Source organism: Lytechinus pictus, chromosome 4, assembly GCF_037042905.1.
Source record: "Lytechinus pictus isolate F3 Inbred chromosome 4, Lp3.0, whole genome shotgun sequence".
Lineage (NCBI taxonomy): Eukaryota > Metazoa > Echinodermata > Echinoidea > Temnopleuroida > Toxopneustidae > Lytechinus > Lytechinus pictus.
The window spans coordinates 26,843,041-26,870,170 of record NC_087248.1 but is presented as its reverse complement, the minus strand read 5'-3'; the positions used below and the strand labels follow the sequence as shown (position 1 = coordinate 26,870,170).

Genomic DNA, 27,130 nt, shown 5'->3' with positions numbered 1-27,130 from the left:
TCACTAATTTCACCAAATGTGTGCACGTAAATCCTTTAATTTCATTTTCAAAAGTCCAAGAGCTTCCTTTTATGCTATCGAGTTTCTACTTTTTTATGCACCCCCCCCCCAAAAAAATATATATATATCTGCATATGACCATGTTCAGGGGAATTTAGAGACACTTGGATGGTCAGACGAGTGTGTGTTTTAGATTGGGGTTGGTAGAATGTGCGAGCTTGGACGTGTGTGTGTGTGCGTGTGTGTGCAAAGATGGGAACGTGTGTGTAGGTGTGTTCGTGTTTATGAGAAAAGTTCAGTGTCAGTAATAATAGCATCTCGTCACCCCAACCCCCCCCCCCCCTCCTCCTCACCCACTAGGCAAAATCACACACAGAAACCCTCGCCCACACTTCACTTACAAGACCTTTGTCCCTCGAAACTGATCTATGATCTACCAATATCGCCCAACATGTTTTGCACGATATGCTTTCTATGGGACATAATTATGTGTGTCGCTTGGTTTTTATTCATAATTACACTCCCAACCCTCTCCCGGCCCGACTTTAGGCACAAACACGCACAGTCGCACACACAAAACTCTCACAACCCCTCCCTTACACGACCTCAATCCCTCGAAACTGGTTTCGCACTGTCATCAAAGAGCTTCTACTTTCAATGTTAACGAGCAAGTTTGGAATACAAGCCTCATATATCACTCTCATTACATACCGATGGACATGCAACGAAGAAGGTTGTGGTCATAATGGATTACCTGCTTCGATTGTTGATGTGTTTCCTCGTAACAGGTAAGTGTGGAATATACATCAGTTTTACATTCTTTGAGAGTGGGCATCCGTGAAGATTATTTAAAATAAGAAGAAAAAAATCCCAAAAATTAACGTTATTAATGATCATAAAGTTTTTGAGGGATAATGTTATTCACGCTTGCTAGATGTCGTTTGATGATTGAGTGTTAATACCTATGGTTCCAACTTTCACGATTAAAACTGTGCTCTTGATCGTAGTGATCGTATCAGATCAGTCGTGGCAATCGCATTGATCGTAGAAAATGTTTGAATGTTTCGACAATTGTAGCCATCCCGCTTTCACGATTCGCCCCACGATCAGTACTGTCCTGTTTATCGTGGCATTATCGTAGTGATCAGTTCATATCAGGGCCCCGTCTTACAAAGAGTTACGATTGAACCGATCAATCGTAAATCTATGGAAATCCATCGGTGTCATAATTTTTATCTACGAAAAATTTGCACAATGTTTTTTTGTATGCAAAGAGAAGCTTAGTGAATGTTCAAGAAAACAATGAATGCATAAATATACATCACAGCTAGAAAATATTTTGAACAAACATCAATAATAGATGTTGACGTCGCTGGTCGTCCATAGTTGCAATTGACTGGATCGATCGTAACTCTTTGTAAGACGGGGCCCAGATCCGTCATGGCAATCGTATTGATCGTAGAAAATTTTTGAATGGTCCGAAAATTTCAGCGATCACATAAGAAAGGTCAATCGTTGCGTTGCGACGATGGGAACGAGGCACGATTGCTGATAAAGCCTACAATAAGTGTTGCCATTATGTCAACTCGCATGGAAGTCTTCATTTATATCAACGAATCGTATAACAAAGAACAATTATCTCAGGGTACATAGGAACTCTCGGGAATTCATTGTCAAACTTGATAACTCATTTTGAAAAATTGAAGACGCTAGTTTTGCTCGCCAGGCCTTCCCTGATTTCAGCTTATTTCCGAAATGTTGTCTCATCAGGCTGACTGATCTTTGGTTTAACCCTAAGAAGACTGGGCTATTATGACGCCTAAGAAAACTGCACCACCACCCCCCCCCCCCCCCCCATGATCGACTTCGGCTGTCGACCATGTCGACCGCGCAATCGCTACGAAAATTGGCTTGCACGTTACTCTTTGTATTATAATCTACAAAACTCTTACATTCTTTGAAGTATTTTACTTCTAAGTATGTTAATTTATGCGTCTGATCATAGCTGTTAATTAAATACGGCCCCACACTGCTACATTATTTTATTATGTCAAAGTTGAAATTATGATCAATACATTATGATTTCTTGCTAAATACATAATTTGCATTGAATTTGCACTTAAATTCAAGTTTCAGAGCAACTATGGATCTGACATTCACTTACGAATTGTTATGTAATTTTATAATTCGTCTATCCTGGGTCGTGAAATTGGTGTCCTACTAAAGTTACGCAGACTTGAAAGAAAACGTCACGGCAAAGCGCATACAGATTTATCGCGAAAATGTCGAGGGGGACTAAATCACCCTAACCCAGCCCGTCCCCACACACTATGAAAACATATTGGGTAAAAGTTTTACCACCACGATGGTAATTATGTGTCCAACAATTTTAGGGCAGTATTTACCAAATGCGGGAAGCAAATTGTCCATTAAGGTTAAACTATAGGAAGCAATTACTTACCAATGGGCAAAATTTTCATCACACTGGATAAATAAAAATGCCAAAGATAAATGCCCAATATCGGATCCATAATTACCCTCAAGGAGCCTTTTTACCCAATATTTTTTTAGAGTGTAGGGTTAAATTCTGTTGAAAATTGTATGATTGTTTTTTTTTTTACAAAAAACTGGGGGAAGCTCGCACCCTTCAGGGTGACGTGGTTAATAATCAATTCCCTTCCTTTTCAGGATCCGTTGCTTCAAAGTTGGTCGTTAGGAGTAGCAGCCCGGTTACCTCCTTTGTCGGCGACCGGACTGAGTTGACGTGCTCCTTCTCCCCATCCAGCTCCCCGGGATCCTCATTCGCTTGGTCTCTCGACGGCAGAAATGGATTCAGCGAGCAGATGCGATTATGTGACGGCGAAGATTGCGATTCAACGCGACATCAATCCGTCATATCTGATGAAAACGGAACGGGGAGGATGAAGATCATCATTTTGGATACGGTTCTGTCGGATGCTGGGAATTACACCTGTTTGGTATTGAACAACCATGATGCGCAATCAGCCGTGGTGAATCTGAACGTTACGGGTAAATGCTTATTTTAATCAGCGGTGAACCTCGATCGATCTTTTTTTCAGAAAAAAATGCAAACAAAAAAAAGTGCGGGTCGACAGTTATTTATGTCATGAAATATTTGTGAAGCAAACACCAAAAGTAAATAAATGAAAACATATAAAAATGCTTTCACTTGCTTATGCACGATAATTTAAACTAAATTTATTTTCATGGCTCTCAAGCGGTGGGGGAGGACACAGACCGGATGTGCCCCTACCTAGATCCGCCACTGGAATGTTTGATGACCCCCCCCCCCCCCACAGAAATCAGTGATCAAAGCAAGCTACATGTATATTCGTAACCATGTGGCTCACACATTGTCACACATTCTGTTTTAGTAAAAATAAAAAATAAACAGTTTTAGCTTGTTTCAACGGATCTTATCAGATGGCCTCTCTTGTTATACTTCTAAACCATGTTAATCGGAATTGATCGAGACTGTAGGTGCCGTGGCCGAGTGAGTGGTCTAAGGCGCCTAGCTATACATGGAAAGTCCGGGGTTCGATCCCCGGCCGCGGCACCTATGCCCGTGAGCAAGGCATTTAATATACAATGCTCTTTTATCCTGCTTTCAAATAAATGGAAATGCTATATGCATTATTGGTAGCTAGGTGTGCACTTGTTAACAAAAAAACAAAAACAAAAAACAAAAAACTTCGCTTTTATTACATTTTCTGCGCGTGGCAAAAGCCAATAATCGATCTCGACCTGTCTTTCTTCTTTCAACCAAAGTCGTTTCGTAGCTTTTCATATGTTCTCACTCTCGCCCCCCCCCCCATCTCTTCCCCTCTCACTTTCCTTTGTAAGCTCTAGTAAGACGTTATGTTTCACTTTCATAATAGGTCTTGGGTCGATATATTAAACTATTACCTAATGTTCGTAATATAACACCGAATGTTCTTGAATAAAAACAAATGAAGTAGGGCCTACATGAAATCATTTCAAGTTTCATTTCAGTTCGTAATCGATTGGTGCTAGCCCATATATCTATCTAGCATCCCCCTCCCCCTATAGCTCTCCCTCCTTGTTTCTGTACAAAATAATTTTAAATCAAAATGGCCAAGTGGTCATGATATACTTCGTGACAGAGGCCGAATCTCACTTCGATTAATTTGGTAGTTTTTGTTATGTAGAAAATTTGTTTAATATAGGCCTATATACGTTCGATATCCCAGTACCGAGTGACCGAAAGCAAGAATTGAATTTTACGACCACGACCAAGGTTGGGCATGATTAAAGATACCCATATATTACCTGATCATTAGGTAATTGCATAGATCGTTTCATTTTTTTAAAGTAAACTATTTTACTAATTACTTTAAACAGGGGCGGAAATCTCTCTCAAAAGGTAGGGGGGGACACAGGGGCGGATCCAGCCTTCGCCAATAGGGAGGGGGGCGGAAATTTGTTTCAGCCATTTTTTCCCTGATCGGCAGCTCGATGATGATTTGTGTTTGTTTCTTTAAAGGGGTAGTCCTCATTAGTCACTTCTTAGCTTTATTCTTATAAATTCATATATAATATCATAATCCTTATTTATATGATGCGAGCGCGAAGCGCGAGCTAATTTTTTGGAAATTTTATGTATTTTTTCCTAAAATTTGAACATTCTCGGCAATGTTTTTTATTCTGAAAAAAATGTGTATGCAACTTAATAATTACTACGAACGCAAAGCGCGAGTAGAAATGAACTGATGGAAAAGATACCTGTTAAAGACTGCGTGCAGTTAGCTTTTAACAATCAAATAATGCGAGCGCGAAGCGCGAGCTGATTTTTTTTTACATTTTCACCTAAAGAATGGAAATTCTAAGCACTTTTTGTAACTCAAGCAGAATAGGTAATTTCGATATTTAGTCCTATAATATTTACTGAACGAGACACTCTATTCATGTTTTGTAAATCATGAAAAGGATGAGTATTAATAATGCGAGCGTAAAGCGCGAGCAGAAATTTTTATATACGTTTTTAACTGGTACCTGTTGAAAATGTACCTTTTAAGGACTACTTGAAATTAGCCATGAAGGCGTTACATATTTCAACAATCAAAAAATGCGAGCGCGAAGCGCGAGCTGAAAATTTTTGAAAATTTCTAAAGAAAGAATGGAAAATTTTAATCAACTTTTGTAATCGTGAACAGGATAGCTATATTATTCAACAATTGATGCGAGCGCGAAACGCGAGCAGAAAAAAAAAATCGAGATTTAGACCTAAAAATGGGCCGCTCTGTTCATGTTTTGTAAACAGCCATAGGCTGATCGAGGGCTTTTTACCGTGTTTTAATAAAATAAATCAATCAAAATCAATGTTTTGTAAATCATGAAAAGGATGAGTATAGTAGGGGGTCTTCCTACATTAATAATGCGAGCACAAAGCGCGAGCAGAAAAATTTTGATATTGTGATCTGAAACTGGATAATGATTTAAATAGAGAACAAGTTGAGTAATTTGAATAAACATGCGCGCGCGTGTTTCATATTTAGACCTAGAATCTAGGCATTCTAAATACATCTTTAATCATGCAAATCATGAAACTTTGATATTCCGATCTGAAAAAAAGAGTCAATTACAGCTTTATATTTCAAGCTCTTTGTAGGAAAATTGTAAGATGGATATGGATCGCACTTAAAAAAAGAGCTAAAATTCAATTATTATTACTTTGAGTTTTGACATAGGACCGGGACATCCTTACGACATGTCATGAAAATGATGACTATCTTCCTATTCCTCTTGCTAAGCGCGAGATGAAACTAAAGGGACAATTTAATTTTAATTTTAAATTATGGCATAAAAACTGGACATTTCACTTAAGTTGTAATTATGAATAGGATCAGTGGCGGACCGTGACCCGGAGGAGACAAAGCAATACAGTGCCCCCCCCCCCAATGCTTTGTCTCCTCCGGGTCACGGTCCGCTACTGAATAGGATGTATCAGTTAATATATTTTTAACCATTAATGCGAGCGCAAATCGCGAGCTAACATTTTTGATAAACTGTCATGAAAAGGGGATTTTAAGTAGTTTGTTGTATAAACAATATTTAAACATACATAACTCGCCAATCAAAATGCCAGCGTGCAGCGCTAGCTGATAGGTCTTGACAATCAGACCTGAAAAGGGATGTTTTGAAAACTTTTTTGGAATACACGAAAATAAAAGGTACCTGATAAATCAAAATTTGCGAGCACGCAGCGCAAGCAGCAAATGTTGATGAAATTATTCAGACCATAAAACTGACTTTTTTACAGAGCACTTTTTAAAAATCAATTTGTAAATCACACAAAATAATGAAAGTTCGATTTCCGAGGTGAAATGTGTTTTGTATATTGACTTCCAAACTGGATATTTGAGCTCCATATTGAACAAGATATGTAAATCACCTAACAGGCAAGCGAGCGCAAAGCGCGAGCGAAAATTTTATATAGTGGCACGAAATTAGATTCTTTTTATTTTCCAAGTCTTCCCCTCATCTTATTTTATGAACTCGTCGTCCTTCTCTTCTTTTTCTCCTCTCTTTTCCCTCCTTTTTTCTTTTTTCATTTTTCCTTCTTTCTTTCCCTTTTCTGTCTTTTTTTTGCTCCGCCAATAGGGGGGGGGGGGCTCGGCCCCCTGGATCCGCCTATGGGGACAAGGGGCGGGAAATTTTGACAAGAAAAAAAAAAGGTTATCGTCCCAAAAGTACGGTCATCTCGTCCCAAAATATATGTTTTATTTCGAATTAGAATGATATATTTCTTACCATCATAAAGGACAAAAATAGTAGGGGGGACATTTGTCCTATGTCAAAGTTTGCCACTTTGACATAGGACCGGGACATCCTTACGACATGTCATGAAAATGATGACTATCTTCCTATTCCTCTTGCTAAGCGCGAGATGAAACTAAAGGGACAATTTAATTTTAATATCATATTTATTAATGCCTAATGAGGGCGCGAAATCTGATGAAATTATGGCATAAAAACTGGACATTTCACTTTTGTAATTATGAATAGGATCAGTGGCGGACCGTGACCCGGAGGAGACAAAGCATTGGGGGCACAGCATTGTTCACAAACAATACAGTGCCCCCCCCCCCCCCAATGCTTTGTCTCCTCCGGGTCACGGTCCGCTACTGAATAGGATTTATCAGTTAATATATTTTTAACCATTAATGCGAGCGCAAATCGCGAGCTAACATTTTTGATAAACTGTCATGAAAAGGGGATTTTAAGTAGTTTGTTGTATAAACAATATTTAAACATACATAACTCGCCAATCAAAATGCCAGCGTGCAGCGCTAGCTGATAGGTCTTGACAATCAGACCTGTAAAGGGATGTTTTGAAAACTTTTTGGAATACACGAAAATAAAAGGTACCTGATAAATCAAAATTTGCGAGCACGCAGCGCAAGCAGCAAATGTTGATGAAATTATTCAGACCATAAAACTGACTCTTTTACAGAGCACTTTTTAAAAATCAATTTGTAAATCACACAAAATAATGAAAGTTCGATTTCCGAGGTGAAATATGTTTTGTATATTGACTTCCAAACTTGATATTTGAGCTCCATATTGAACAAGATATGTAAATCACCTAACAGGCAATGCGAGCGCAAAGCGCGAGCGAAAATTTTATATAGTGGCACGAAATTAGATTCTTTTTATTTTCCAAGTCTTCCCCTCATCTTATTTTATGAACTCGTCGTCCTTCTCTTCTTTTTCTCCTCTCTTTTCCCTCCTTTTTTCTTTTTTCATTTTTCCTTCTTTCTTTCCCTTTTTTGTCTTTTTTTTGCTCCGCCAATAGGGGGGGGGGGGCTCGGCCCCCTGGATCCGCCTATGGGGACAAGGGGCGGGAAATTTTGACAAGGAAAAAAAAAGGTTATCGTCCCAAAAGTACGGTCATCTCGTCCCAAAATATATGTTTTATTTCGATTTAGAATGATATATTTCTTACCATCATAAAGGACAAAAATAGTAGGGGGGACATTTGATATTGTGTCCCCCCTACTATTTTGAGTAGGGGGGACACGTCCCCCCTGTCCCCCCTGGGATTTCCGCCCATGACTTTAAATGTTAATTCCACCGAGAGAGTGTTGATTTAAATAAATCGAGAACTCAATCAAACAATTAGCATAGCGCTGAAAATTCAACAAAGTTGGATGTAAAATAAAAAAGTTATGGCACTCATTAAGTTCCACTTATTTTTCACAGTTATATGTACAACTCGGTGATATGAATACGAGTGAGTCGATAATGTCCCTCAATCACTGTTTCTTTTATTGTTTGAATAATACAATATTTCTCCTTTTTTGACAAATTTTACAATAATGAACGACTTTACTGAACCACAAAGTGTTAAAATAATGGTAATCCCACATGTTCCGGGAGGAATAAAACTTTGCATAACAATGAGGAGAAAATTAAAATATTCCATATTTCATATACTGAAATACAAAAGAGACACTGAGTGGATGATGCCATCAGTCCCATCAAATAACTATTTTGTGAACTGAAGCAAAACTTTTAAAATGTAATAACCTTCTTATTTTAAGGCCCTGTCACATCGTTCCGTGCAAGCCTTGCGGGCGACTTGCGGGTAACTATTTTCCAGCACGCAACAGAATTTCTGCGGGCAAACAAGAACTTTCACAAATTCTGCGTGTGAGATGCGTGCGAGATACTGTCAATGCGGGCGACCTGCGGGTAGCAAAAATAGTTACCCGCAAGTCGCCCGCAAGGCTTGCACGGAACGATGTGACAGGGCCTTTACATTCCGATTTTGATGAAATTTTCTGTGCATGCTCATTGTTTTTTTTTTCTTTTTAAACAATTCAACTTTTTTGTCGGGGTGTACTTGTCAATTTAAACTAAAACAAAAGCCACAAAATTATATCAACGAACGGAACAATCAGGACAAAGCAAATGGCTTCCGTAGTGTACTCTGAACATCCAATTTGTGTAATTCCAAACATCCAAGCTGAAAATAAATGTTCCCCTAATCGAAATGTAAGTCATGATATCAGGCCTATATATATTGATTTATTTATCATGTGAATAATCTTGTTAATTACAGAATGTACTGTCCACCGACCGACGGTAGATTGCGACGACAGAATTAACCTCAACTCATTTATGGATCTCACGTGTTCATATCTTACCCCGGACCAGACTTTGGGAGAGTTCACGCGGATCGCCAAAATATTCCTCTCACCTTCCTTGAGACCCGTATATACATCAAGCTTGCCCGGGTTTGAGATTCACGTGAACGTTACCCGAGATAGCATTCCAAATGCCACCGAGGTAGCGGCAGACCTGCGACTGACTTCACAGTGCTGTAGGACGCAGTCGTCTTTGGCATGTAGACCCCCTGATGGACAGAACGTATGCTCTGATGTCTGCTCCACCGATGTGTTTTGTAAGTATAGGCATGATATGACTATGAGAGAAACGGTGAGGAGACTTTGTCCTCTTTTCATATTGCAATGGAACGTTGAAATCCTGGCACTTATTTTCACAGTAAGCTGACACCATTTGATAAAGGACTAGCTGTCCATATATGATGCTACCATGCTCACCGTATCCTTATATCGTAATGGGGTTGCTTGTTAGGGGCATATGGGCTTTGGTATATGATCCCCTCTGCATCTTCATCTAGGCCATGTAGTTCATAATGGTTACAGGTTACGAGAATTATATATGTTATATATTTTGATACTGGAGACTTATGCTGTAATGATAAATGTTATACTGGGAGCTGGTATATGCTTTTTACTGTACCCTTATGCCGCAATTGAGTTGTCATTGGAACCTGGTGGGTAGTTGCTTGAACTAAAATATAGAAAGGATTATTTGTATCATAGCATTTTTTAAACCAAATTGAAAGCTTTAATTTTATTTAGTCTTCCCGTCTGAAGGTCTTGGTACTAATGAGTATATGCGTGGATATTTGTCTTTAATCCAATGTCCATTATAAAAAGGATTAAAACTGGTCACATAGCACTACATGTACAGGGTAAATTGACACCCCCCCCCCTGCATGTATGATAATGCTCTAAAATTCCATAGATTTTACTCTGCTATAACGGTCAAATCTATTCTTACATCATTACTATCTGTAGATCCACCTTCTGACCTCGTCTTGACCAGATCCCCATCGGGACCTTGGCGGGAAGGATGGCGGAATGCCTCCTTGGGTTGCAGATCAAATGGCTTTCCTCCACCCCGTGTCTCCTGGAGGAAGGTTCAAGAGGACACCTCACTTTTCTTGGCTAACGGAACAGGGTCATCCTGGTTGCTCATTGCAGAGGTGCATCGCAATCATTCTGGAGATTACCGATGTGAAGCCGATTTGGCGGCGCAAAGAACAACAACCATCTCTGTGCACTGTGAGTTCTAAATACGGAAGCGATCGTGTTTGTATAATCATTAACAAAAAACACCATTCATAATAATGATAAGATACTATGCTCAGTGACCCTAAACTACGTTTGACCTTGATCGTATGACCGAAGACTTGTGCAAGACGATCATTGGTACTTAATTACCCATAATTATGTCCACGTTTCATGAACTAGTTTTTCTGGGTGGTGGAAAGTCAATTGTCCTTTGTCATGTGACCTGAAACTCAGGCAGAATGTTCACTGATGCTTGATGTGCTCTTATGTCCAACTATTATGAACCAGATCCATAAATTCTTAAAGTTATGATGACATTTCAAAAACTTAACCTTTTGCTAAGATTTGATGACATCGCCGCCGTCGGAAAAGCGGCGCCTATAGTGCCGCTATGCTATGCAGGCGAGAAAAAATCCCTCTTCTGCTATTTTTGTAGATTTTAACGTCAGATATGGCAAAGAATGGAAAGATTTAATAATTTTGATGACTTGAGTGTTTGACCTCTGTCATGGATCGATTACAAGAAATCTGGCAGGTAGGCAACAGTAAACACAGAAATTGTATACTAAAGCCGTATGGAACAATTTTTTGTGTTTTATTTATCAGTGGATATAGTGTGGGCCGACAATGTAACGTTGCAAATATTTTATAATATAAACACAAACACACAAACAAGATTATTTAATTGGAATATCCATCCAATCTTCAATAAACAGATCCCCCTGATATTGATCGACGGGTGCCCATTATTCGCGCCAATGAGGGGACCATAGCCACCCTTTCGTGTCTTGTTGATGCCAATCCTTCAACGTCATCGATGATCACGTGGTCAACACCTAACCAATCACAGGTCACTACTAGCACCTTCAGAAGACTCTCAAAAACTAAACTAGAGAGCAGATTACAGGTCGCAGAGAATGTCCACAGATATGTCTTTGGGAACTATACTTGCACCGCCATCAATACACTCGGAGCAGATTCGTTCGTTATTCAGCTCACCGGATACTGTAAGATCATAGTTCCTTGATCGTAACCTACTTCAAAGGTATTTGATTGTCTGTTTTTAAGGCTATAGGGAAAATTTAGAGATCCACCCCCGGTTATTCCTTCACTCTAAGTCTGACTTTTCTGTTTTGCATAGCCATTTTAATATTGCTAAAGTTAAAAAAACTGCACCTGCGAAACGATAAGAGCAGTGGTCTCGCATTTTGGTGACCGGAGTTATTTTCTTACATGATGAGCTGTTACCTTTTGGCGATGTATTTATCCTTATAACCAGGTCATCAGGCATGTCCCGATAGGACACTGTGCCATCTGTCCTCTAGTTGTTTACAAGCATTCGTGCTTTCTTAGCAATTACTTACAAATCACCACCGACACCATAATAACTTCCTTCCATACGATTCTATAAAGGCTTCCCGGATCCCCCTCAGGACCTCCAGGTTATCAGCTCCTCGAAGACGTCCCTCACTTTCTCGTGGACACCCGGTCAAGATGGTGGCAAGCCGATGACATTCGCAGTCTCATACTGCGTCAACGTCACCCAGGAAGAAAGGTGCCGCAAAGAACAGGGTATAACGGATTGGCAGTTCATTCTTGACGGGCTAAGGACCTATACTCAGTACAGAATAACTGTACGAGCAGAAAACGAAGTCGGGAGCAGTGATGGCGTTGACATCTTTGCGTCGACTGCTCGTAAGTCGATCGGCCTTCATCCAGTATGATAGTAATGTAAATGTTTATTATGAAAATATTTATAGTGATGATATTTACGATGATGATAATGCCAGGCTAGAAAGAGCACAGTGCCACACAGTGTGTACACGGAATGAACTATAAGGATGTAACAAAGTGACACGACATTTGATCCGGGTTTTATTCGTCTAAGATATAGGGTAAGGGTTAGGGGTTAATGTTAGGTTTTAGGGTTAGGCTTAGAATAGGGTATAACGCCAAGCCCACGGTTGAAGTTGGTCATTCCAATAGTATGCGTATTTTGCAGCGGAACATTTGTCACCGGAGCAAATGTCATGGAATCGTTAAAATACGCAAAATTAACAATATGCTAAATCTGTGAACACACTGTCGGGGGCAGTATTGGAAAATGTTTATATCAATGATAATCATACAGCTTTTTGCATCAGAAAAATAAATTAGCTTATACGGAAAGAACCTATACAAGAACGGCAGAAGTTGTTTAAAGTGCAGCCAGGATATTCAGTTGAGTTGCAGCAATTGCAGGCTATAACAGTAAGGATGCTTACATTTTTTAATCTTTAGTAAATTTCATCACTTACAGCTCGACTCGGTTAATACATATTGTGTAAACCTGAAAATAAAGAAAATTACTAAGAAAATACTTGCCTGTCAAAATTTATTTACACCTCAGTACAAATTTAAAACAATGCAAGTGTGAGTAACAAGGAAGGAACAACTCTAGCGGATATCCAGCAGATTTAACCAATTTTCTTCTTTGTTTTCCTTCATTTTTTTTGCAAGACAGCGGGTACTGTAGATGAATTGGGTAAGTGGAATATTTATATAGGCCTATGCACTGTGTACATGATTTATCACTATCGTATATTTAGTCTGTCATTGTTGTGGTAGCACTTCTTACAGTACGTGGTATCTGGTGTCGTATTGTTGGTAAATCAAGTTTCAGTATTTTGCCGAGTGATGATGACAACGCAGTAAACCCAACTGATATGAAACTAATAACACTTTTCTCTCCAAGTTGAGGAGGAAAATCAAATTACATATGGTATAATAGAAAGTGTTTTCAAGTTCAAGTGGATTATAAACTAGCAGAATTGGCGACTTTCTATTTCACTTGAACTAACAAAAGATGATAGTAATACGTGAGTGTAAGGATTAAAAACAATTCAGTAGGCCGAAAAACAATGAGGTTCGCGTGGACAGTAAAGTAACTATGGGGGTGGGACCTGCCCCCCCCCCCCCCTCCCCAATCGGCTGGCAAAAAAAACCCGGGGAAAATGAGGAAAAAAGAAGAACAAAGAAAGAGAAACGTAGTGGTGGAAGAAGAAATTATTGTGTATCATATTAAATTTTGTTACATTATACTTCAGAAATGCCTTTTTCGTAACTTTAGGAAAAATTATTCACTTAGGGCATTTGTGTTCATCATTCCTGGTGCTCAAATTGTCTGTTTAATGAGTTATATAATCCTGTTGTAATAGAAATTCCGTTTTTAAGTAATCCATACACAAAATATATTACCTCGCACTTCGAGTTATTATTTTTATATAAAGTTACATTTGCTTCTTTTTCATGACTACTAAAAGTGATTGCCCCCTTTTAAAGTCTGAATATAAAACATTTCCATTCCGTGCCTATATACGCTCGCATTAGTGGATTGGTGAGATATGTTTGCTTATCATGAATTCCTAAAAAAAAGGCCTTAAAATTTTTCTTTTTCTTGTCTGAATATCAAAAAATTTTAGATCTCGCTTCGTGCTCGCATCATTTGGTTAGTAAAATACCTATGGCCTTAGTGAATTCCTACAAACATACCTCTTTAGGTCTGAATTTCCAAAATTTTCAGCTCGCGCTTCGCGCTCGCACTTTTGATTCGTGAGATACGTATCATATTCACGATTACAATGACTACAAAAAATGCTTCATGTGTTTTGGTGTAATTCTAACGAAATCAGCATTAGATGACTATGGTGAGATATGTACGCTCTTCATGAATTCCTAAAAACTAGTCCAATGTCCTTGTTTTGGGACAATATATACACAAAATTCAGCTCGCGCTTCGCGCTCGCATTGTTTCTTTAGTGAGACAGGTACGTATAATGATTACAAATCTTTGCTTATAATGTCCTTTTTAGGTCTGAAAAATAATAAATGTTCAGCTCGCGATTCACAATCGCATTATTTGATCACTGAGATACATATCCGTTTAATGGCACAGTACTTAAAATGTCTCTATTAGGTCAGTACACCTGGCAATTGAACGCGCTTCGCGCGCCTACTAAGTGACACAAATTGTTGTTGGTGCCCCCCCCCCCACCCCAATGCCGTGACCCACGGTATGCCACTGCGCAAGGAGGGATATCGAGGAGCAGGAAATAAGATAAATGTAGCAATTATGGTTTGTGTACATGGTAATTATGTACATGATATTCGCACATTCTATGTTCACAGGCATACGTGCAACATATGAAATGAAAACAGGGAGGCTTGACATCTCCTCAACAGAGAGTGACACAAGTGACCTCTGCATCCATGCTGAGTTTCACGTCGGCGGATTGCGGAAAATGAATGAAACATGTTTACTTCCGGGTCGGACGGTGTACATCACGAATGGCGCCAGAGAGCATCAGCTGTGGCTGGTCGTGTGTGGCCGTGGCGTTTGCAGTGCCTCGACACGTGTGGAGTACCTGGATGGCAGCGATGGAAGATGGAGTACGTTATTTGTCATGCAATTACTCTGCAAAAACTCCGTTGTTGATTTAACACCAGCCCGGAATCTATATATGTCCACACCAGAAAAGTGTGAAACAACACCAGTTTGGTTTTAGTCTAACACCAGATAGGTGTTTATACAACACCAGTTAGTATTAAAACAACATTGGTTTGACTCCAAACTGGTGTTGTTTCAATACTTCTCTGGTCTGGACATATATACCTTAAACATACCTTACCTTGAAGCGCCACACTTCCATCTTCACGTAGGTATATTAGTGTGGCAGGGTTTGGGGGGCTTTGTAGCCCATTAATAACCCAGATTCCGGGCTGGTGTTAGATCAACACCGGAGTTTTTGCAGTGTAGTAAAATCTGTTATTGTGAAAGTTTTAAAGATGATATGATGAAAGAATTAGAGTATATAGGCCTACATGGTGGGGGTGTATGGGAGACACACAGGGATCATAGTCTGCAGACACAGATCTTTCATTGTTTCTTCGCAATCTCATAGGGCATAATGAGGAGTCTGGAGTGAGACTAGATTCACTAGCCTACTCTAGCTGCCTTTACCAAAGACGGGGTTTTTCGCGTCTAGTCTTCACTCTAGATTGGTTATTAAAGTGTCAAGTATGAGTCTGTGTTTGCAGACTACAGGGATCAGGACTATTTTGCTAATGTGATGTCATTTCCCCCCTCTCAATTTAATTCTGGAAGTATTATTGCGTTACTACCCAGAGACCTCTGTGTTTTAACGTACTTTTCTTCCTCCTGTCTTCCCCGGTGTCTTCCCTTTTCTCTCCCTTAAATTTTACCGACTTGAAAAATCATAGGGTACCTACGTCACCCCTTGCCTCCCCCACCCTTGTCTGTGATAGTTTGATCACCCTCTCCCACACACACACAGTGTGAATCGCTTAGTCACACAGTCCACGACGTACAACATACTTTGATCACACTGTTTATGAACGCTGTGATTAGAAGGGATCTGTGATAGGTTTCCTTCATCCATCATCGATAGTGCCTTATATGCATTGCAGAAATTTAAGTCATTACCATGATCACTGTCAGCTCAGTTTGATGTCAGGGGCGGGGGGGGGTATATTCTTACAAAATGATGTTTTCTCGTCAAAACTTTTTACAATTTCTGATTATTTCTGTTCCAGGCCTGCTCTTCATCTTGGTCGTTTCACTGGGATGTTGTCTCGGAGTAACTGTGTTAGTTATTCTTTTCTACTGGCTGTGTCGCGTAACAAAAGAAAGAAGATGTAAGAAATGTCCTTGTTTGTAAACTATTACATTAATCAATTTCCCTCAATAATTCTGTAACGCCTTCTGCATAAAAAAACGTGGCTCATTAAAATCAGAACCACTGCTTTATATACAATTGTGCTGAAAAGTTAGTGTACCCCATCACAAAAGGTTCGATTTTGGGACCACTTCTGTTTTTAATATATATCAATGATATAGTAAATTCTTCTCAAATTCTTTCGTTTATTTTATATGCTGACGATACCAACATCTTATTATCTCACAGAAATTTAGATGAATTGATTTATATAATGAATTTGGAATTAAAAAATGTTTCTTCCTGGTTTAAATGTAACAAGTTATCGTTGAACATAAGTAAAACTCATTTTGTTCATTTTCAAACTACTCATAAGAATGACGATTTTCCCCAAGACATTATAATTGATAATGAGCCCATAGATAAGAAAGATTATTTATTTATTATTTATTGGTATTACAATAGACAAACATTTATCATGGAACCAACACGTAAGTAATATATCCTCATCAATGGCTAAAGGAACTGAAATATTATACAAATTAAAGTATTTTTTGCCAGAGCATTCCCTTTTAATGATATACAATGCATTGGTACTACCATATATTAATTATTGTAACATTATTTGGGGAAACTGTAGTAAAACTAACCTTGAACATTTACTTTTATTACAAAAGAAAAGTGTTAGGATCTGCACAAAATCAACATATCTTTCACACACTGATCCACTTTTTTATCGTCTAAAAACGTATAAGATATATGATATAAATGCTATACAAATAACTTTTTTTATGTATAAATATCATTACAAACTGCTTCCTCCTGTGTTTACCGATTTCTTTTCATATAATAGCAACTTACATTCCTACCCAACAAGGACATGTCAGAATATTCACTTAGATAATCCTAGAACACTATTAGCACATTAAACACTTAGACATCATGGGGCTGACATATGGAATACATTGCCAGATTCACTCAAACAGTTAAGATCCATTTCTCTCTTTAAAAAAGATATTAAAACATTATTATTGAATAAATATTCACAGAGTTAATCTTAAAATTGCTCTTTCTCTTTATCTAATGAAACACATAATTTCCAAAACAAGAAAGTAAAAAACAACCAAGAATCAAAATAAAAAATACATTGTGAGGACCAAGCGCCCCCCCCCCCCTCCCCGTCATTTCGCACCTGCACCCTTACGTTAAGATATGTTGGATGAATAATAATTATTGTTTTCTGGGGTTGCCACGCAGTCAAGCTTAGCTTATAGTGGCAACCCCTGTAACCTTTTAAAAATCGATATGTATTAAGAGAAAATGCAATTATGTTCAATGTTTTGCTTGTCAGTTATACGTATATTATTATTGTATTTTCTTTTTTCATGTATTTATGAAAAAGTGTTGCAGAAACCAATAAATGAAATGAAATGAAAATGCGCTCCTTCATGCTGGTTGTTGAATGTAGACAACAGCACGACAATGTTCTGCGGGCCCAGAGAAAAAAAATTAACGACAGTATTATTTTATCACCTTTCTTCACTATTAAATATCATGACAGACCTTGAACACATTAAGATATGTTCATTTTTTGTGGGGTTTACCAACTTTAAGCACCAATGTATATGATTGCAATGTTAGGATACTTACAGCTCTTTGATTTTCCTTCTCCTCTCTTGTTTTCTCTTTTGCTCTACGGAGGCCGTACGACAAGTCGAAAACAGCAGTTTTTTACATTTTTCGCACCAGCTACATTATAGGTGGTTTGAAAAAAATAAATAAAACGGCTGTTTACGACTCGCCGTAAAGCAAATGTGGCCGAGGTATAACTTTTACTGTAAGTAAAATGCTTTTTGCAACCTGGTTTAGGATATGTTCTGATCAAGTATTGTTTTAGACTTTTTCAAACAAAATTTTAATTTTCTAATAGTTAGTGATTAAAAATTGAACGTAATCAATTGAATATTTGTTAGTTAGTGATTAAAAATTGAACGTAGTCAATTGAATATTTGAGAAACATTTGTTTGAACCCACTTTAATTTCTTGAAGAGCAACCGTAAATCTACATAGTAGCCAGGTTTTAAAAAATGCGTTTAATTTATATTAATAATATTAATATAATAAAAGTTTGACCCTCCAGGGCTGCGGTTAAAGGGCAAGTTCATCCCCTAAGATTAGAATAAAAAGAGAACGCTTAGCCCTGATAATGTCATCGAAATCATATGTAAAATAAGAAAATCTATGATATTTCAAAGTTTCGCTTTATTTCACAAAACAGTTCGATGCCCTTTGATTTGCCTCTCGGTATGCAAATAAGGGAACCGATGAAGTCACCCATTCACTATTTCTTTTATTATATTTCACAAAATGCAATAATGTGACACGCATTTTGATTTCCTCCCTTAACATGTCGACTTGAACCTAATGCGTTTGAGAAAGAGTCTCCTTATGGTCAAACCTGCAAAAAATGAATAATTCAAGCAATAAAATACAACAGACAGGGGGGAAATAAATAGTTATTAAGTGACATCATCGACTTTCTCAATGGTGTAATTCTGTTTGGTGAAAATGAGCGAAATCTTAAATGTCATAACTGTCTTATTTTGCACCCAGATTCGATTGATACTGTATTTCAGCTTTTTTCTTGCTTGATTGTCCTCTTCTTATCAATATAGACATTCTGTTGGCATGGTTGGGGTATAGTTCTCCTTTAATGTTTTTGTTTGTATATTTGCCTGTAAGCAGGGAATTCTACGGATTTTGATGGCATGTCAACGATTCAAAGAGCCCTTCCCTTACCACCGGCCTGTGCCCTGGCGATTGGAATCGGCCCCAATTCGTTCAAAAATGAGGACTCAGAACTTGTAAGTATCCCTTACTTGGTGAAAAAGTTCTAACAGACAGAATATTGTTTTAACTCTCATTCATTACTCTCATTTATATGACATATTTCATTTCAAGATTTTAGTCATTATTTGAAATTTATTAATTTAGAATAACAAAATTATAACACACAATTTACTATTTAGTCTTGCTGAAGAGGAGGAATAATGCTAGGGGTTGATTGAAACATTAAGTCAAGTTGTTGGTAGATCTATAGTTGTTTCATAGAATGTACATTCGATGATCAGAGTCACTTGCCTACAGATGGGGGGTAGGGATGGGGGACGTGGACTCCCAAAAAAAAATCCACGACCAAGAAGGGGGGGTTAAATATAATATTATTTTTTTAATATGTCAAGATCTATCACAAAATTAGATTTTTTGTATTAAACATGTTAAAAAGTCTATTTGTATTAATCGCCTTGCTCACAACTTGGCTATATTGAACGGAAACCGACTGTCTTTCGAATTCGTTTTAATAAGTTTTACCGTGACAAAATCGAATGCCTGAAAAAGAGTGAGCCTGGTAAGTGGCATAAACAGATTCGCTCTCTAACTGGTGCTTCCAAACGACCCTTGAAAATCTCTAGTGATAAAAATCCTCTACAAATGGCAAATGATTTGAACTCCTTCTTCGCTAGTATTTGCACCCAATTACCCCCATTGGACTTGTCAAAATTACCTGCATATCTTCCCGCGTTTTTCCCCCCACCTTTAATAAAGGTGCATGAAGTTTATGCTCGTCTCAAACGCCTCAATGCTTCAAAGGCAACGCACCCTAATGACATCCCTATTAGACTGATTAAGGAATTTGCATTGGAACTTTCTTCACCCCTCACCAAAATCTACAACGATTGTCTACGTTCTGGTTATTTTCCCTTGATTTGGAAGAATGCTTCAGTTTGTCCCGTCCCGAAAGTTCCCAATGTGAGTGATTTCTCTCAACTAAGACCGATCTCTGTAACGCCAGCTTTTGCAAGGATCTTTGAAAGTTTCCTGGCTGAATGGCTTACTTCAGACCTTGGACATCGCATGGATTGTTCACAGTTTGGCAACTTGAAAGGTAGTTCCATCAATCATTACCTTGTGAGCTTGTTAGATGTCATCCAGCGCAATCTTGATAAGCAAGGGCACTATGCAAATCTATGTGCTGTTGGTTTTATGAAGGCCTTCGATCTCATAAATCACACATTAGCTATCCAGAAGCTGATTGGTTCTGATGTGGATACCTCTATTCTTCCAACGGTCTGCAGCTTCCTGACTCATCGCTCTCAAACAGTGCGTTATCAAGGAAAGACTTCAAGTGCTCTGGACCTCACTTGCGGAGTCCCCCAAGGGACAAAGTTGGGTCCTGTCATTTTTCTTGCCATGATCAACGATGCCGCTTTGACCACTAATAATCGTTGGAAATACGTGGATGACGTGAGTTCTTGAAGTTGTTCGGAAGAACCAAATTGGTGTCATGCAGAGCCATATTGATGCCCTGAGCGATTGGTGTGTTGAAAACGATATGAGATTGAAACCTGAGAAATGTAAGGCTACGCAGTTCAGCTTCATGAAATCTCCCCCTCCTAAAGAGCCTCTTCATATCAATGATTGCCGTCTGGAATGGGTGGAATCCTTGGTGCTACTTGGAATCACGATCCAGTCGAATCTTAAGTTTGATCGTCAGGTTGAGCTCATGATCTCTCGTACAGCGCGGCGTTTTTATATTCTCAATGTTCTTAAGAAGCATGGTGCAAGTGTAGATGATTTGGTGACCATCTTCAAAGTCTACATTCGCCCACTTTTAGAATTTGGATCACCAGTTTGGAGTTCGAGTCTTACTGCGGCCCAGGTGGAAGAACTAGAACGTGTTCAAAAGCGAGCTCTACGCTGCATTGCATTCCCGAATGTTCTACCTTATTTCGATCAGCTTACGTTGTACGGACTAAAAACTCTCAAAGAACGTAGAGATGATCTCCTGCTTCGTTTTGGACTTGGGTTACTAAAATCTGAGCGTCATCGAGATATGCTCCCCCCTACCAGAAGATCTCAGTCCCGCTCGAATGTCCAGCTCCGGAACTCTGAATGCTTGGACATACCATTTTGCAGAACTCGAAGATACAAACAATCCGCGATACCACATATTGTATCTATATTGAATTCACAATGATTGTATTGATTTTGTTGTATTTTCTATATTATCACAAACCTTGCTCAATTCCTTTATTTTTACTTTCCTTTTTTTCCCTTTTCTGATCTTTCTTTTCCACTTTTTTCTCCTTTCTTACCCCCTTCTTTCTTCACTTTCCTCTTACTTTACCTCAAGCGTGTAAATGAGCTTACTGTCATTTTGATTTTGTGCAATATTGAAAGCTTGTTACTGCCATATTTTACCTTGTTAATATTTGAAATTGTAATGTTTTCTGAACTGGTTTTTATTCCCCGGCAATCCGGTGATTTGCACAATTTTTATTTTTTAGATCAAATGAATGTAACAGTTAACTCTAATGTATGTATATACTCAATTTTAATTCGTGCCAATGCCCATCTTTCTTGCCATTATCTCATCGACCACACATTCACCTTTTTTTCTCTTCATTGACGTATTCTCGCATTTTTTTTCATCACTTACTGCTATATTTTTACAAAGTTTTAACCAGCTTTGTGTCCATATTTTCCTACTATTTTTCCCCCTTCTGTTGGTCTTCTTTTCCATATCTTGCCTTCATCTGCCCCTCCTTTACCTTTCCTTTCTGTTTCTTTCCTCCAATTCTTTTCCCTTGTCACTCTTTTTTCATCATTCATCCTATCCCATCCTCTCTTTTTTTTCTTTCTCTTCCTTTTCTCATTTGCTTTTTATATTTATGATTCCCGTAACATTGGTTTCCTCTCACTATCTCTCTCCTTTCTCTGTTCCCCCTTTATTTTTGTCCCCGTATTACTTGGTTATACATGTAATATAGCATTTAATGCCCTAGTTGCGTTCTGTTCAAATTACACTTTCACACTTCTTGACGTTTGTACATGCTTCATTGATCAATATGTTTCTTTTTAAAGTTTCTTTTTTTTTCTTTTGGTATATCTTTTATGATTGTGTAATATGATTATCGGTTGGTTGTATTTTTTTGCTTTTATTTCATCTTTATAATATTGTAATTTGCCTTTGTTTATACTGTGCACTGGATTTTTCAGTCTTTGGACTGTTTTGCCAGTTTTCCTATTGAATAAATACCATACTACTACTACTACTATTCGTGAAGGATTTGGAAACTATGAAAATCGATGTTCTGCATTATTTCTTCAGCAGAACTATGATGCCATCTTGAATATCAAGGGTAAGGAAATCAGTGACAACCAGCACAACTCCAATATCAATACATCGGGAAAAGCCATCACTCAATCAGCTCTAAAGATCGCCCACGAAGAACCGTTTCCTCCAACTCCAGAAGGCTACATGAAGATGGATGCAGGCAAGACGGTAGGTGCCCCTGACCAAGGTATCTACACCACCCACTTGCATCTCATACAGGACGGGCCGAAGGAAGCTGAAGGAATTCCATACGGCAACGCGGCGATCGTCCAGACATGCCAGAATTGGACGCCAAAGGCGATGGACAAACCTGTGCAGCTGCCCCACATCGAGGTCAACGATGACACCTACACTGTTGCCGAACACAACAAGGAAGCGCCTTCGGACTACATGGTTCCAACGAGTCCAGGATGCGATTCTGTCCATGATACTGCGCTGTAACCCGAGGAAGTCATGCCCTAAACAACACACTCTAAAATAAATCCCGGGTCAGGTAGATCAGGATATGGATCTGCTAGTGTCCGATCTGTTCCGGGTGGGAGAAGATGTCCATGAATATAGGTCCGCAAATCTGATCCGCAAACGGTTACATCGGACCACACTTCGGCCATGTTTACAAGGACCGGGAAATGGCGCAAATAAACCCATTCAGGTCATTTTAACCCGGGCCTTATGCCTATACTAGCTAGCTGTAAAGTAAATACGCTCAATAATTTATCTTAAAGGATGATATCTTTTTCGCACAGTTTAAGTTGGACCAAGTAAAGAATAAGGGCCAAGAATTAGCATCGTTTAATTGGTGAAAAGGTTCTAACAGATTGAATACCTTTAATGGATTTTTACGATGCTCGATGATAAGGCCTGATATTACAATCTTGGTGCACTGTTTGCGAGAGGGTCAAGCGAGCGAGCTGAACATCGATTCTTTTGAAAATTATTGTCAATCCTTTAATAACTTGGCGCTTTAAAGGGGAGGGGAGACCTGGGTCCCGTCTTACAAAGACTTGCGATTGATCCGATCAATCGCAACTATGGAAAGCCAGCAGAGTCAACATATAAATGCATGTTTGCTAAAAAAAAATTCTAGATATGAATGTATATCCATAAATTCATTGATTTCTTGACAGTTCGGTGTGTTCTCCTTTGTTTACAAAGAACATTTTGCACATTTCCTGTTGAAAAAATTATGACACTGATGGATTTCCATAGAGTTACGATTGATTGGATCAATCGTAACTCTTTGTAATACGGGGCCCTGTGGCTCGTATTGATTCAGCTTGCTTTTCGCTTCCCTTGCACATGTGACGCCAAACAAATAATGATAATAATAATAATAATAGTATATAACAATAATTTCAAACAAATTGAAACACCCAAATAAATATGACAAAAATTCGATATTTGCCACTGGTGTCACTGGTGATTGATCCAATTAATCACAACTATAGAAAGCCAGCATCGTCAACATCTAACTAACATGTTTCTTCAAAAAAAATTCTAGATATGATGTATATATCATACATTCACTGTTTTGTTTTTCTATTCAGTATGCTTCTCTTAGTTTTCAAAAGACACTGTACAAATTTTCTCAAGAAAAAAATATGACATCGATGTATTTCCATATACTTTAGGTTGATTGGATCAATCGTAAATATTTGTAAGACGGGGGCTTGATTTCACTCGTCGTGACATTATTATCACAAAATTTCCATCTTTAAATTCGCATATCAGGATATTGACTCATAATGGTTTCCAAAGTTTTTACGAGTGTGTAATTGGGTGGGAAAATGAAGTCCCATCATGCCAAGGGAGTGTTGATAATTGGTTAAAATGAGAGGAAACATATAGGCCTATATCAGTTCTAAATTTGAGATATTTTTTTTATGCAGGGGCCTGTGTATTGTGAAGTTTCATGCATTAAAGAGCTAATACTTTGATCATTTTAGAGAGACTTTACACAAAATAAATGTTATTTTACATTAAAGAAAAGATAGAGCCGCGGAACCGGGGAGGGGGCTAAAGAAGGCTTGGCCATCAACCCCACCCCCACTTTTTCAGTAAAAACGTACAAAAATGCCATTGAATTGTGATTATAGGCAGGTTCGACGCCTCCCTCACTTTCGGCTCATCCTCCCCCCCCCCCCCCCCTTCCCCCTTTATTTTCGAATGTCTCCTCTGCGACCTCTCGGCATGCTTGAGTGCGCTTGTGGATGTTGGTGTTTGGATAAGTTTGAGATGGGAACGGGATGGGTCCATGGTTCAAGTATGACCGTGTTATTATGAGTATGTGGATAGGATCATATTGGCGGGTCACTATGTTATGTATGATCCTTTCTCTTTTAATATTTATTCAATGAAAGTTTGCTTTCATATTAGGCCTACACTATAAATTGATATTTTGTGTTGGTTGATTGGTGTGTATTTATGAAGTTTATTAATTATTCATCAAAGATCTTGTTCTATTTCATTCCAGGTTGTTTTAAAAGAAAAACATGTATATATATATATGTATATATTTTATACAGCAGGGGTATATATGATATAATATTTTTTGTTAATTGTAACATAGTAGGCATAAAAAGCTTGACCCCACTAGTATTCTTTTTCATTGTACAAACCTTTTTAATTTACGATTTGAATTTCATTGATCAAAGATATACTTTAATTAACTATTTATTGCAGGGAACCCATACTAACAAGCTTTGCTTTCCAGTGGGTTCCCTTTTTTTCATTTCTGTATATTGTATTTTTGTGTTTTGCTATACATTGTAACTTTTGTTGAATTTTGGAATGAAAAAGAATAAATGCAATCAATCAATATATACACAGGGATATATATTTATTCCCTATTTTGTTTTTAAAGTAATGGTCTTACTGCACAGAGGATCTTGTTCAATAGCTTTACTTATGAAAAATGTGTGTTTTTTAACAAAGAAAAATAATGATGCAATATTATATAGAATTTAAAAATGTTTTAGCTTTGAGATGTACAGTGTGTGTTCAAAAGGTCCATGCATCGATGTGGTGGGCTATTTAATCATCGTATATGTATACAAGTATGTATCCCAAAAATTGAGGACAGCTCACAAAAAGCTTTTTTTTAGAATTATGGCAATAGTGGCAACCTCACATTGACTGACAGGTCTCCGAATTCCTGAAAAGAACTAGCGCTTTCTGGGCAAATAAAGTATTTCCATAACCACAACTCTTAAATAGTAGAGATTTGTCTGAGCTTTCATCTTTGTTTTAACTTCGGGGATTTTGGTGGTTTTAACAGCCCCTCGTACATTATCTGAATAAAGATGTTAGCGAGTTTTCACATTGCCGTGCAGAACGATTTTCGAAATAACAATAAATGTACTAGAAATGTCGGTCATATGACAATGAATAGCTGTGAGGTTTTTGTCGAAAATTGATGAACAGGAGGTGCCGCGTAATGAGCCAAAAAATTTGAGGGGGGGATTGGCAGATTGTTGCGTATCGAGGTGAGGAGTAGGCCTATGTAACAAAATGAGATGACGAAGTCTTAATAAAAACGAAAGCTAAAGCTAAGAAGCATTGTTTCCTGCATGCGTCATCTTCCCCTCATCTTTTGAGTTGATACTCATCTCATTATATATATATATATATTATATAATATCGTTATCTATATAATGAGATATATAATATCGTTATATATATATATATATATATATATATATATATATATATACACACCCTCACATTCCATTCTATTCCTATTTTTCACAAACTATGTACTATATGTCATGATTTTACCCTAGTCGTTTGTAAAAAAAATAACAAGATATATATTTTCTCTAGTATCTACGATTTTTTTCACTGAATTACTCACCAAGGCATTAATACTGAGAGTGGGCAGAAACTGAATATCAGTACAATGATATACATGTACATGTTGTTAACCTTACCTTGCACTTACAATTCTAGAAAAGAAATAACTTCTTTGCATCATTTAACTACTGCATCGAGCCCAATAAACACGATATATTGTGAACAAAGTAATAAAATATGCTTCATTTCCTTGTGTTATTTCGCGTTCGTGTGCTTGAATTTGAATGTGAATAAGTAAAATTATGAAATGTTTTAATTTATGATCCATGTATTTATTACGATTTTTACGTTTGTCATTTTTAGAATAGAGATAAAGTAAAAATTCTATCCAGTATCTATGATTTTTTTGTTTAAAGCACTTTCTCATTACAGATTATTAATATGTACGTATATCATATTATATATATATATATATATATATATATATAAATGAAGGTCCTGCGTCGGTTGTGGTAATATAAAGCAAAATACAAGGTGAATAAAACAACCGTAGATATATATATATATATATATATATATGTGTGTGTGTGTGTGTGTGTGTGTGCGCGCGTATGTGTATGTGTGGAGGTGTCGTGGTCGAGTGGTCTAAGGCGCCTGGCTATACATGAAAAAGTCTGGGGTTCGATCCCGGCCGCGGCAGCTATGCCTGTGAGCAAGGCATTTAATCTACAATGCTCTTTTATCTTGCTTTCAAATAAATGGAAATGATATATGCATTATTGGTAACTAGGTGTGAACTTGTAAAAAAAAATATAAAAAAATAAAAAGTATATATGTGTTATATATATGCACACACACACATACACCCTGACATTCCATTCTAATCTTCTTTCCACAAACTATGTACTATATATCATGATTTCACGCTAGTCATTGGTAAAAAAATATCAGTATATATATTTTGTCTAGTATCTACGATTTTTTCACCAAGCCATAAAACTTGATATTAGTATCTGAAA

The 27,130-nt window shown here is 37.9% G+C and overlaps 1 protein-coding gene across 1 annotated transcript; it reads left to right on the top strand.

Moving 5' to 3' along the window:
- Nucleotides 1–745: 745 nt before the first annotated feature.
- On the top strand, nucleotides 746–24,480 carry LOC129258760 (uncharacterized). The gene is made up of 11 exons (XM_054896990.2): nucleotides 746–788; nucleotides 2,689–3,030; nucleotides 9,107–9,448; nucleotides 10,152–10,418; nucleotides 11,144–11,434; nucleotides 11,841–12,122; nucleotides 12,931–12,951; nucleotides 14,595–14,855; nucleotides 16,020–16,121; nucleotides 18,887–19,005; nucleotides 22,314–24,480. The coding sequence occupies exons 1-11, from the start codon at nucleotides 746–748 to the stop codon at nucleotides 22,758–22,760; spliced, it is 2,517 nt and encodes an 838-aa protein (XP_054752965.2). The 3' UTR covers nucleotides 22,761–24,480.
- The last annotated feature ends 2,650 nt before the right edge of the window (nucleotides 24,481–27,130 follow it).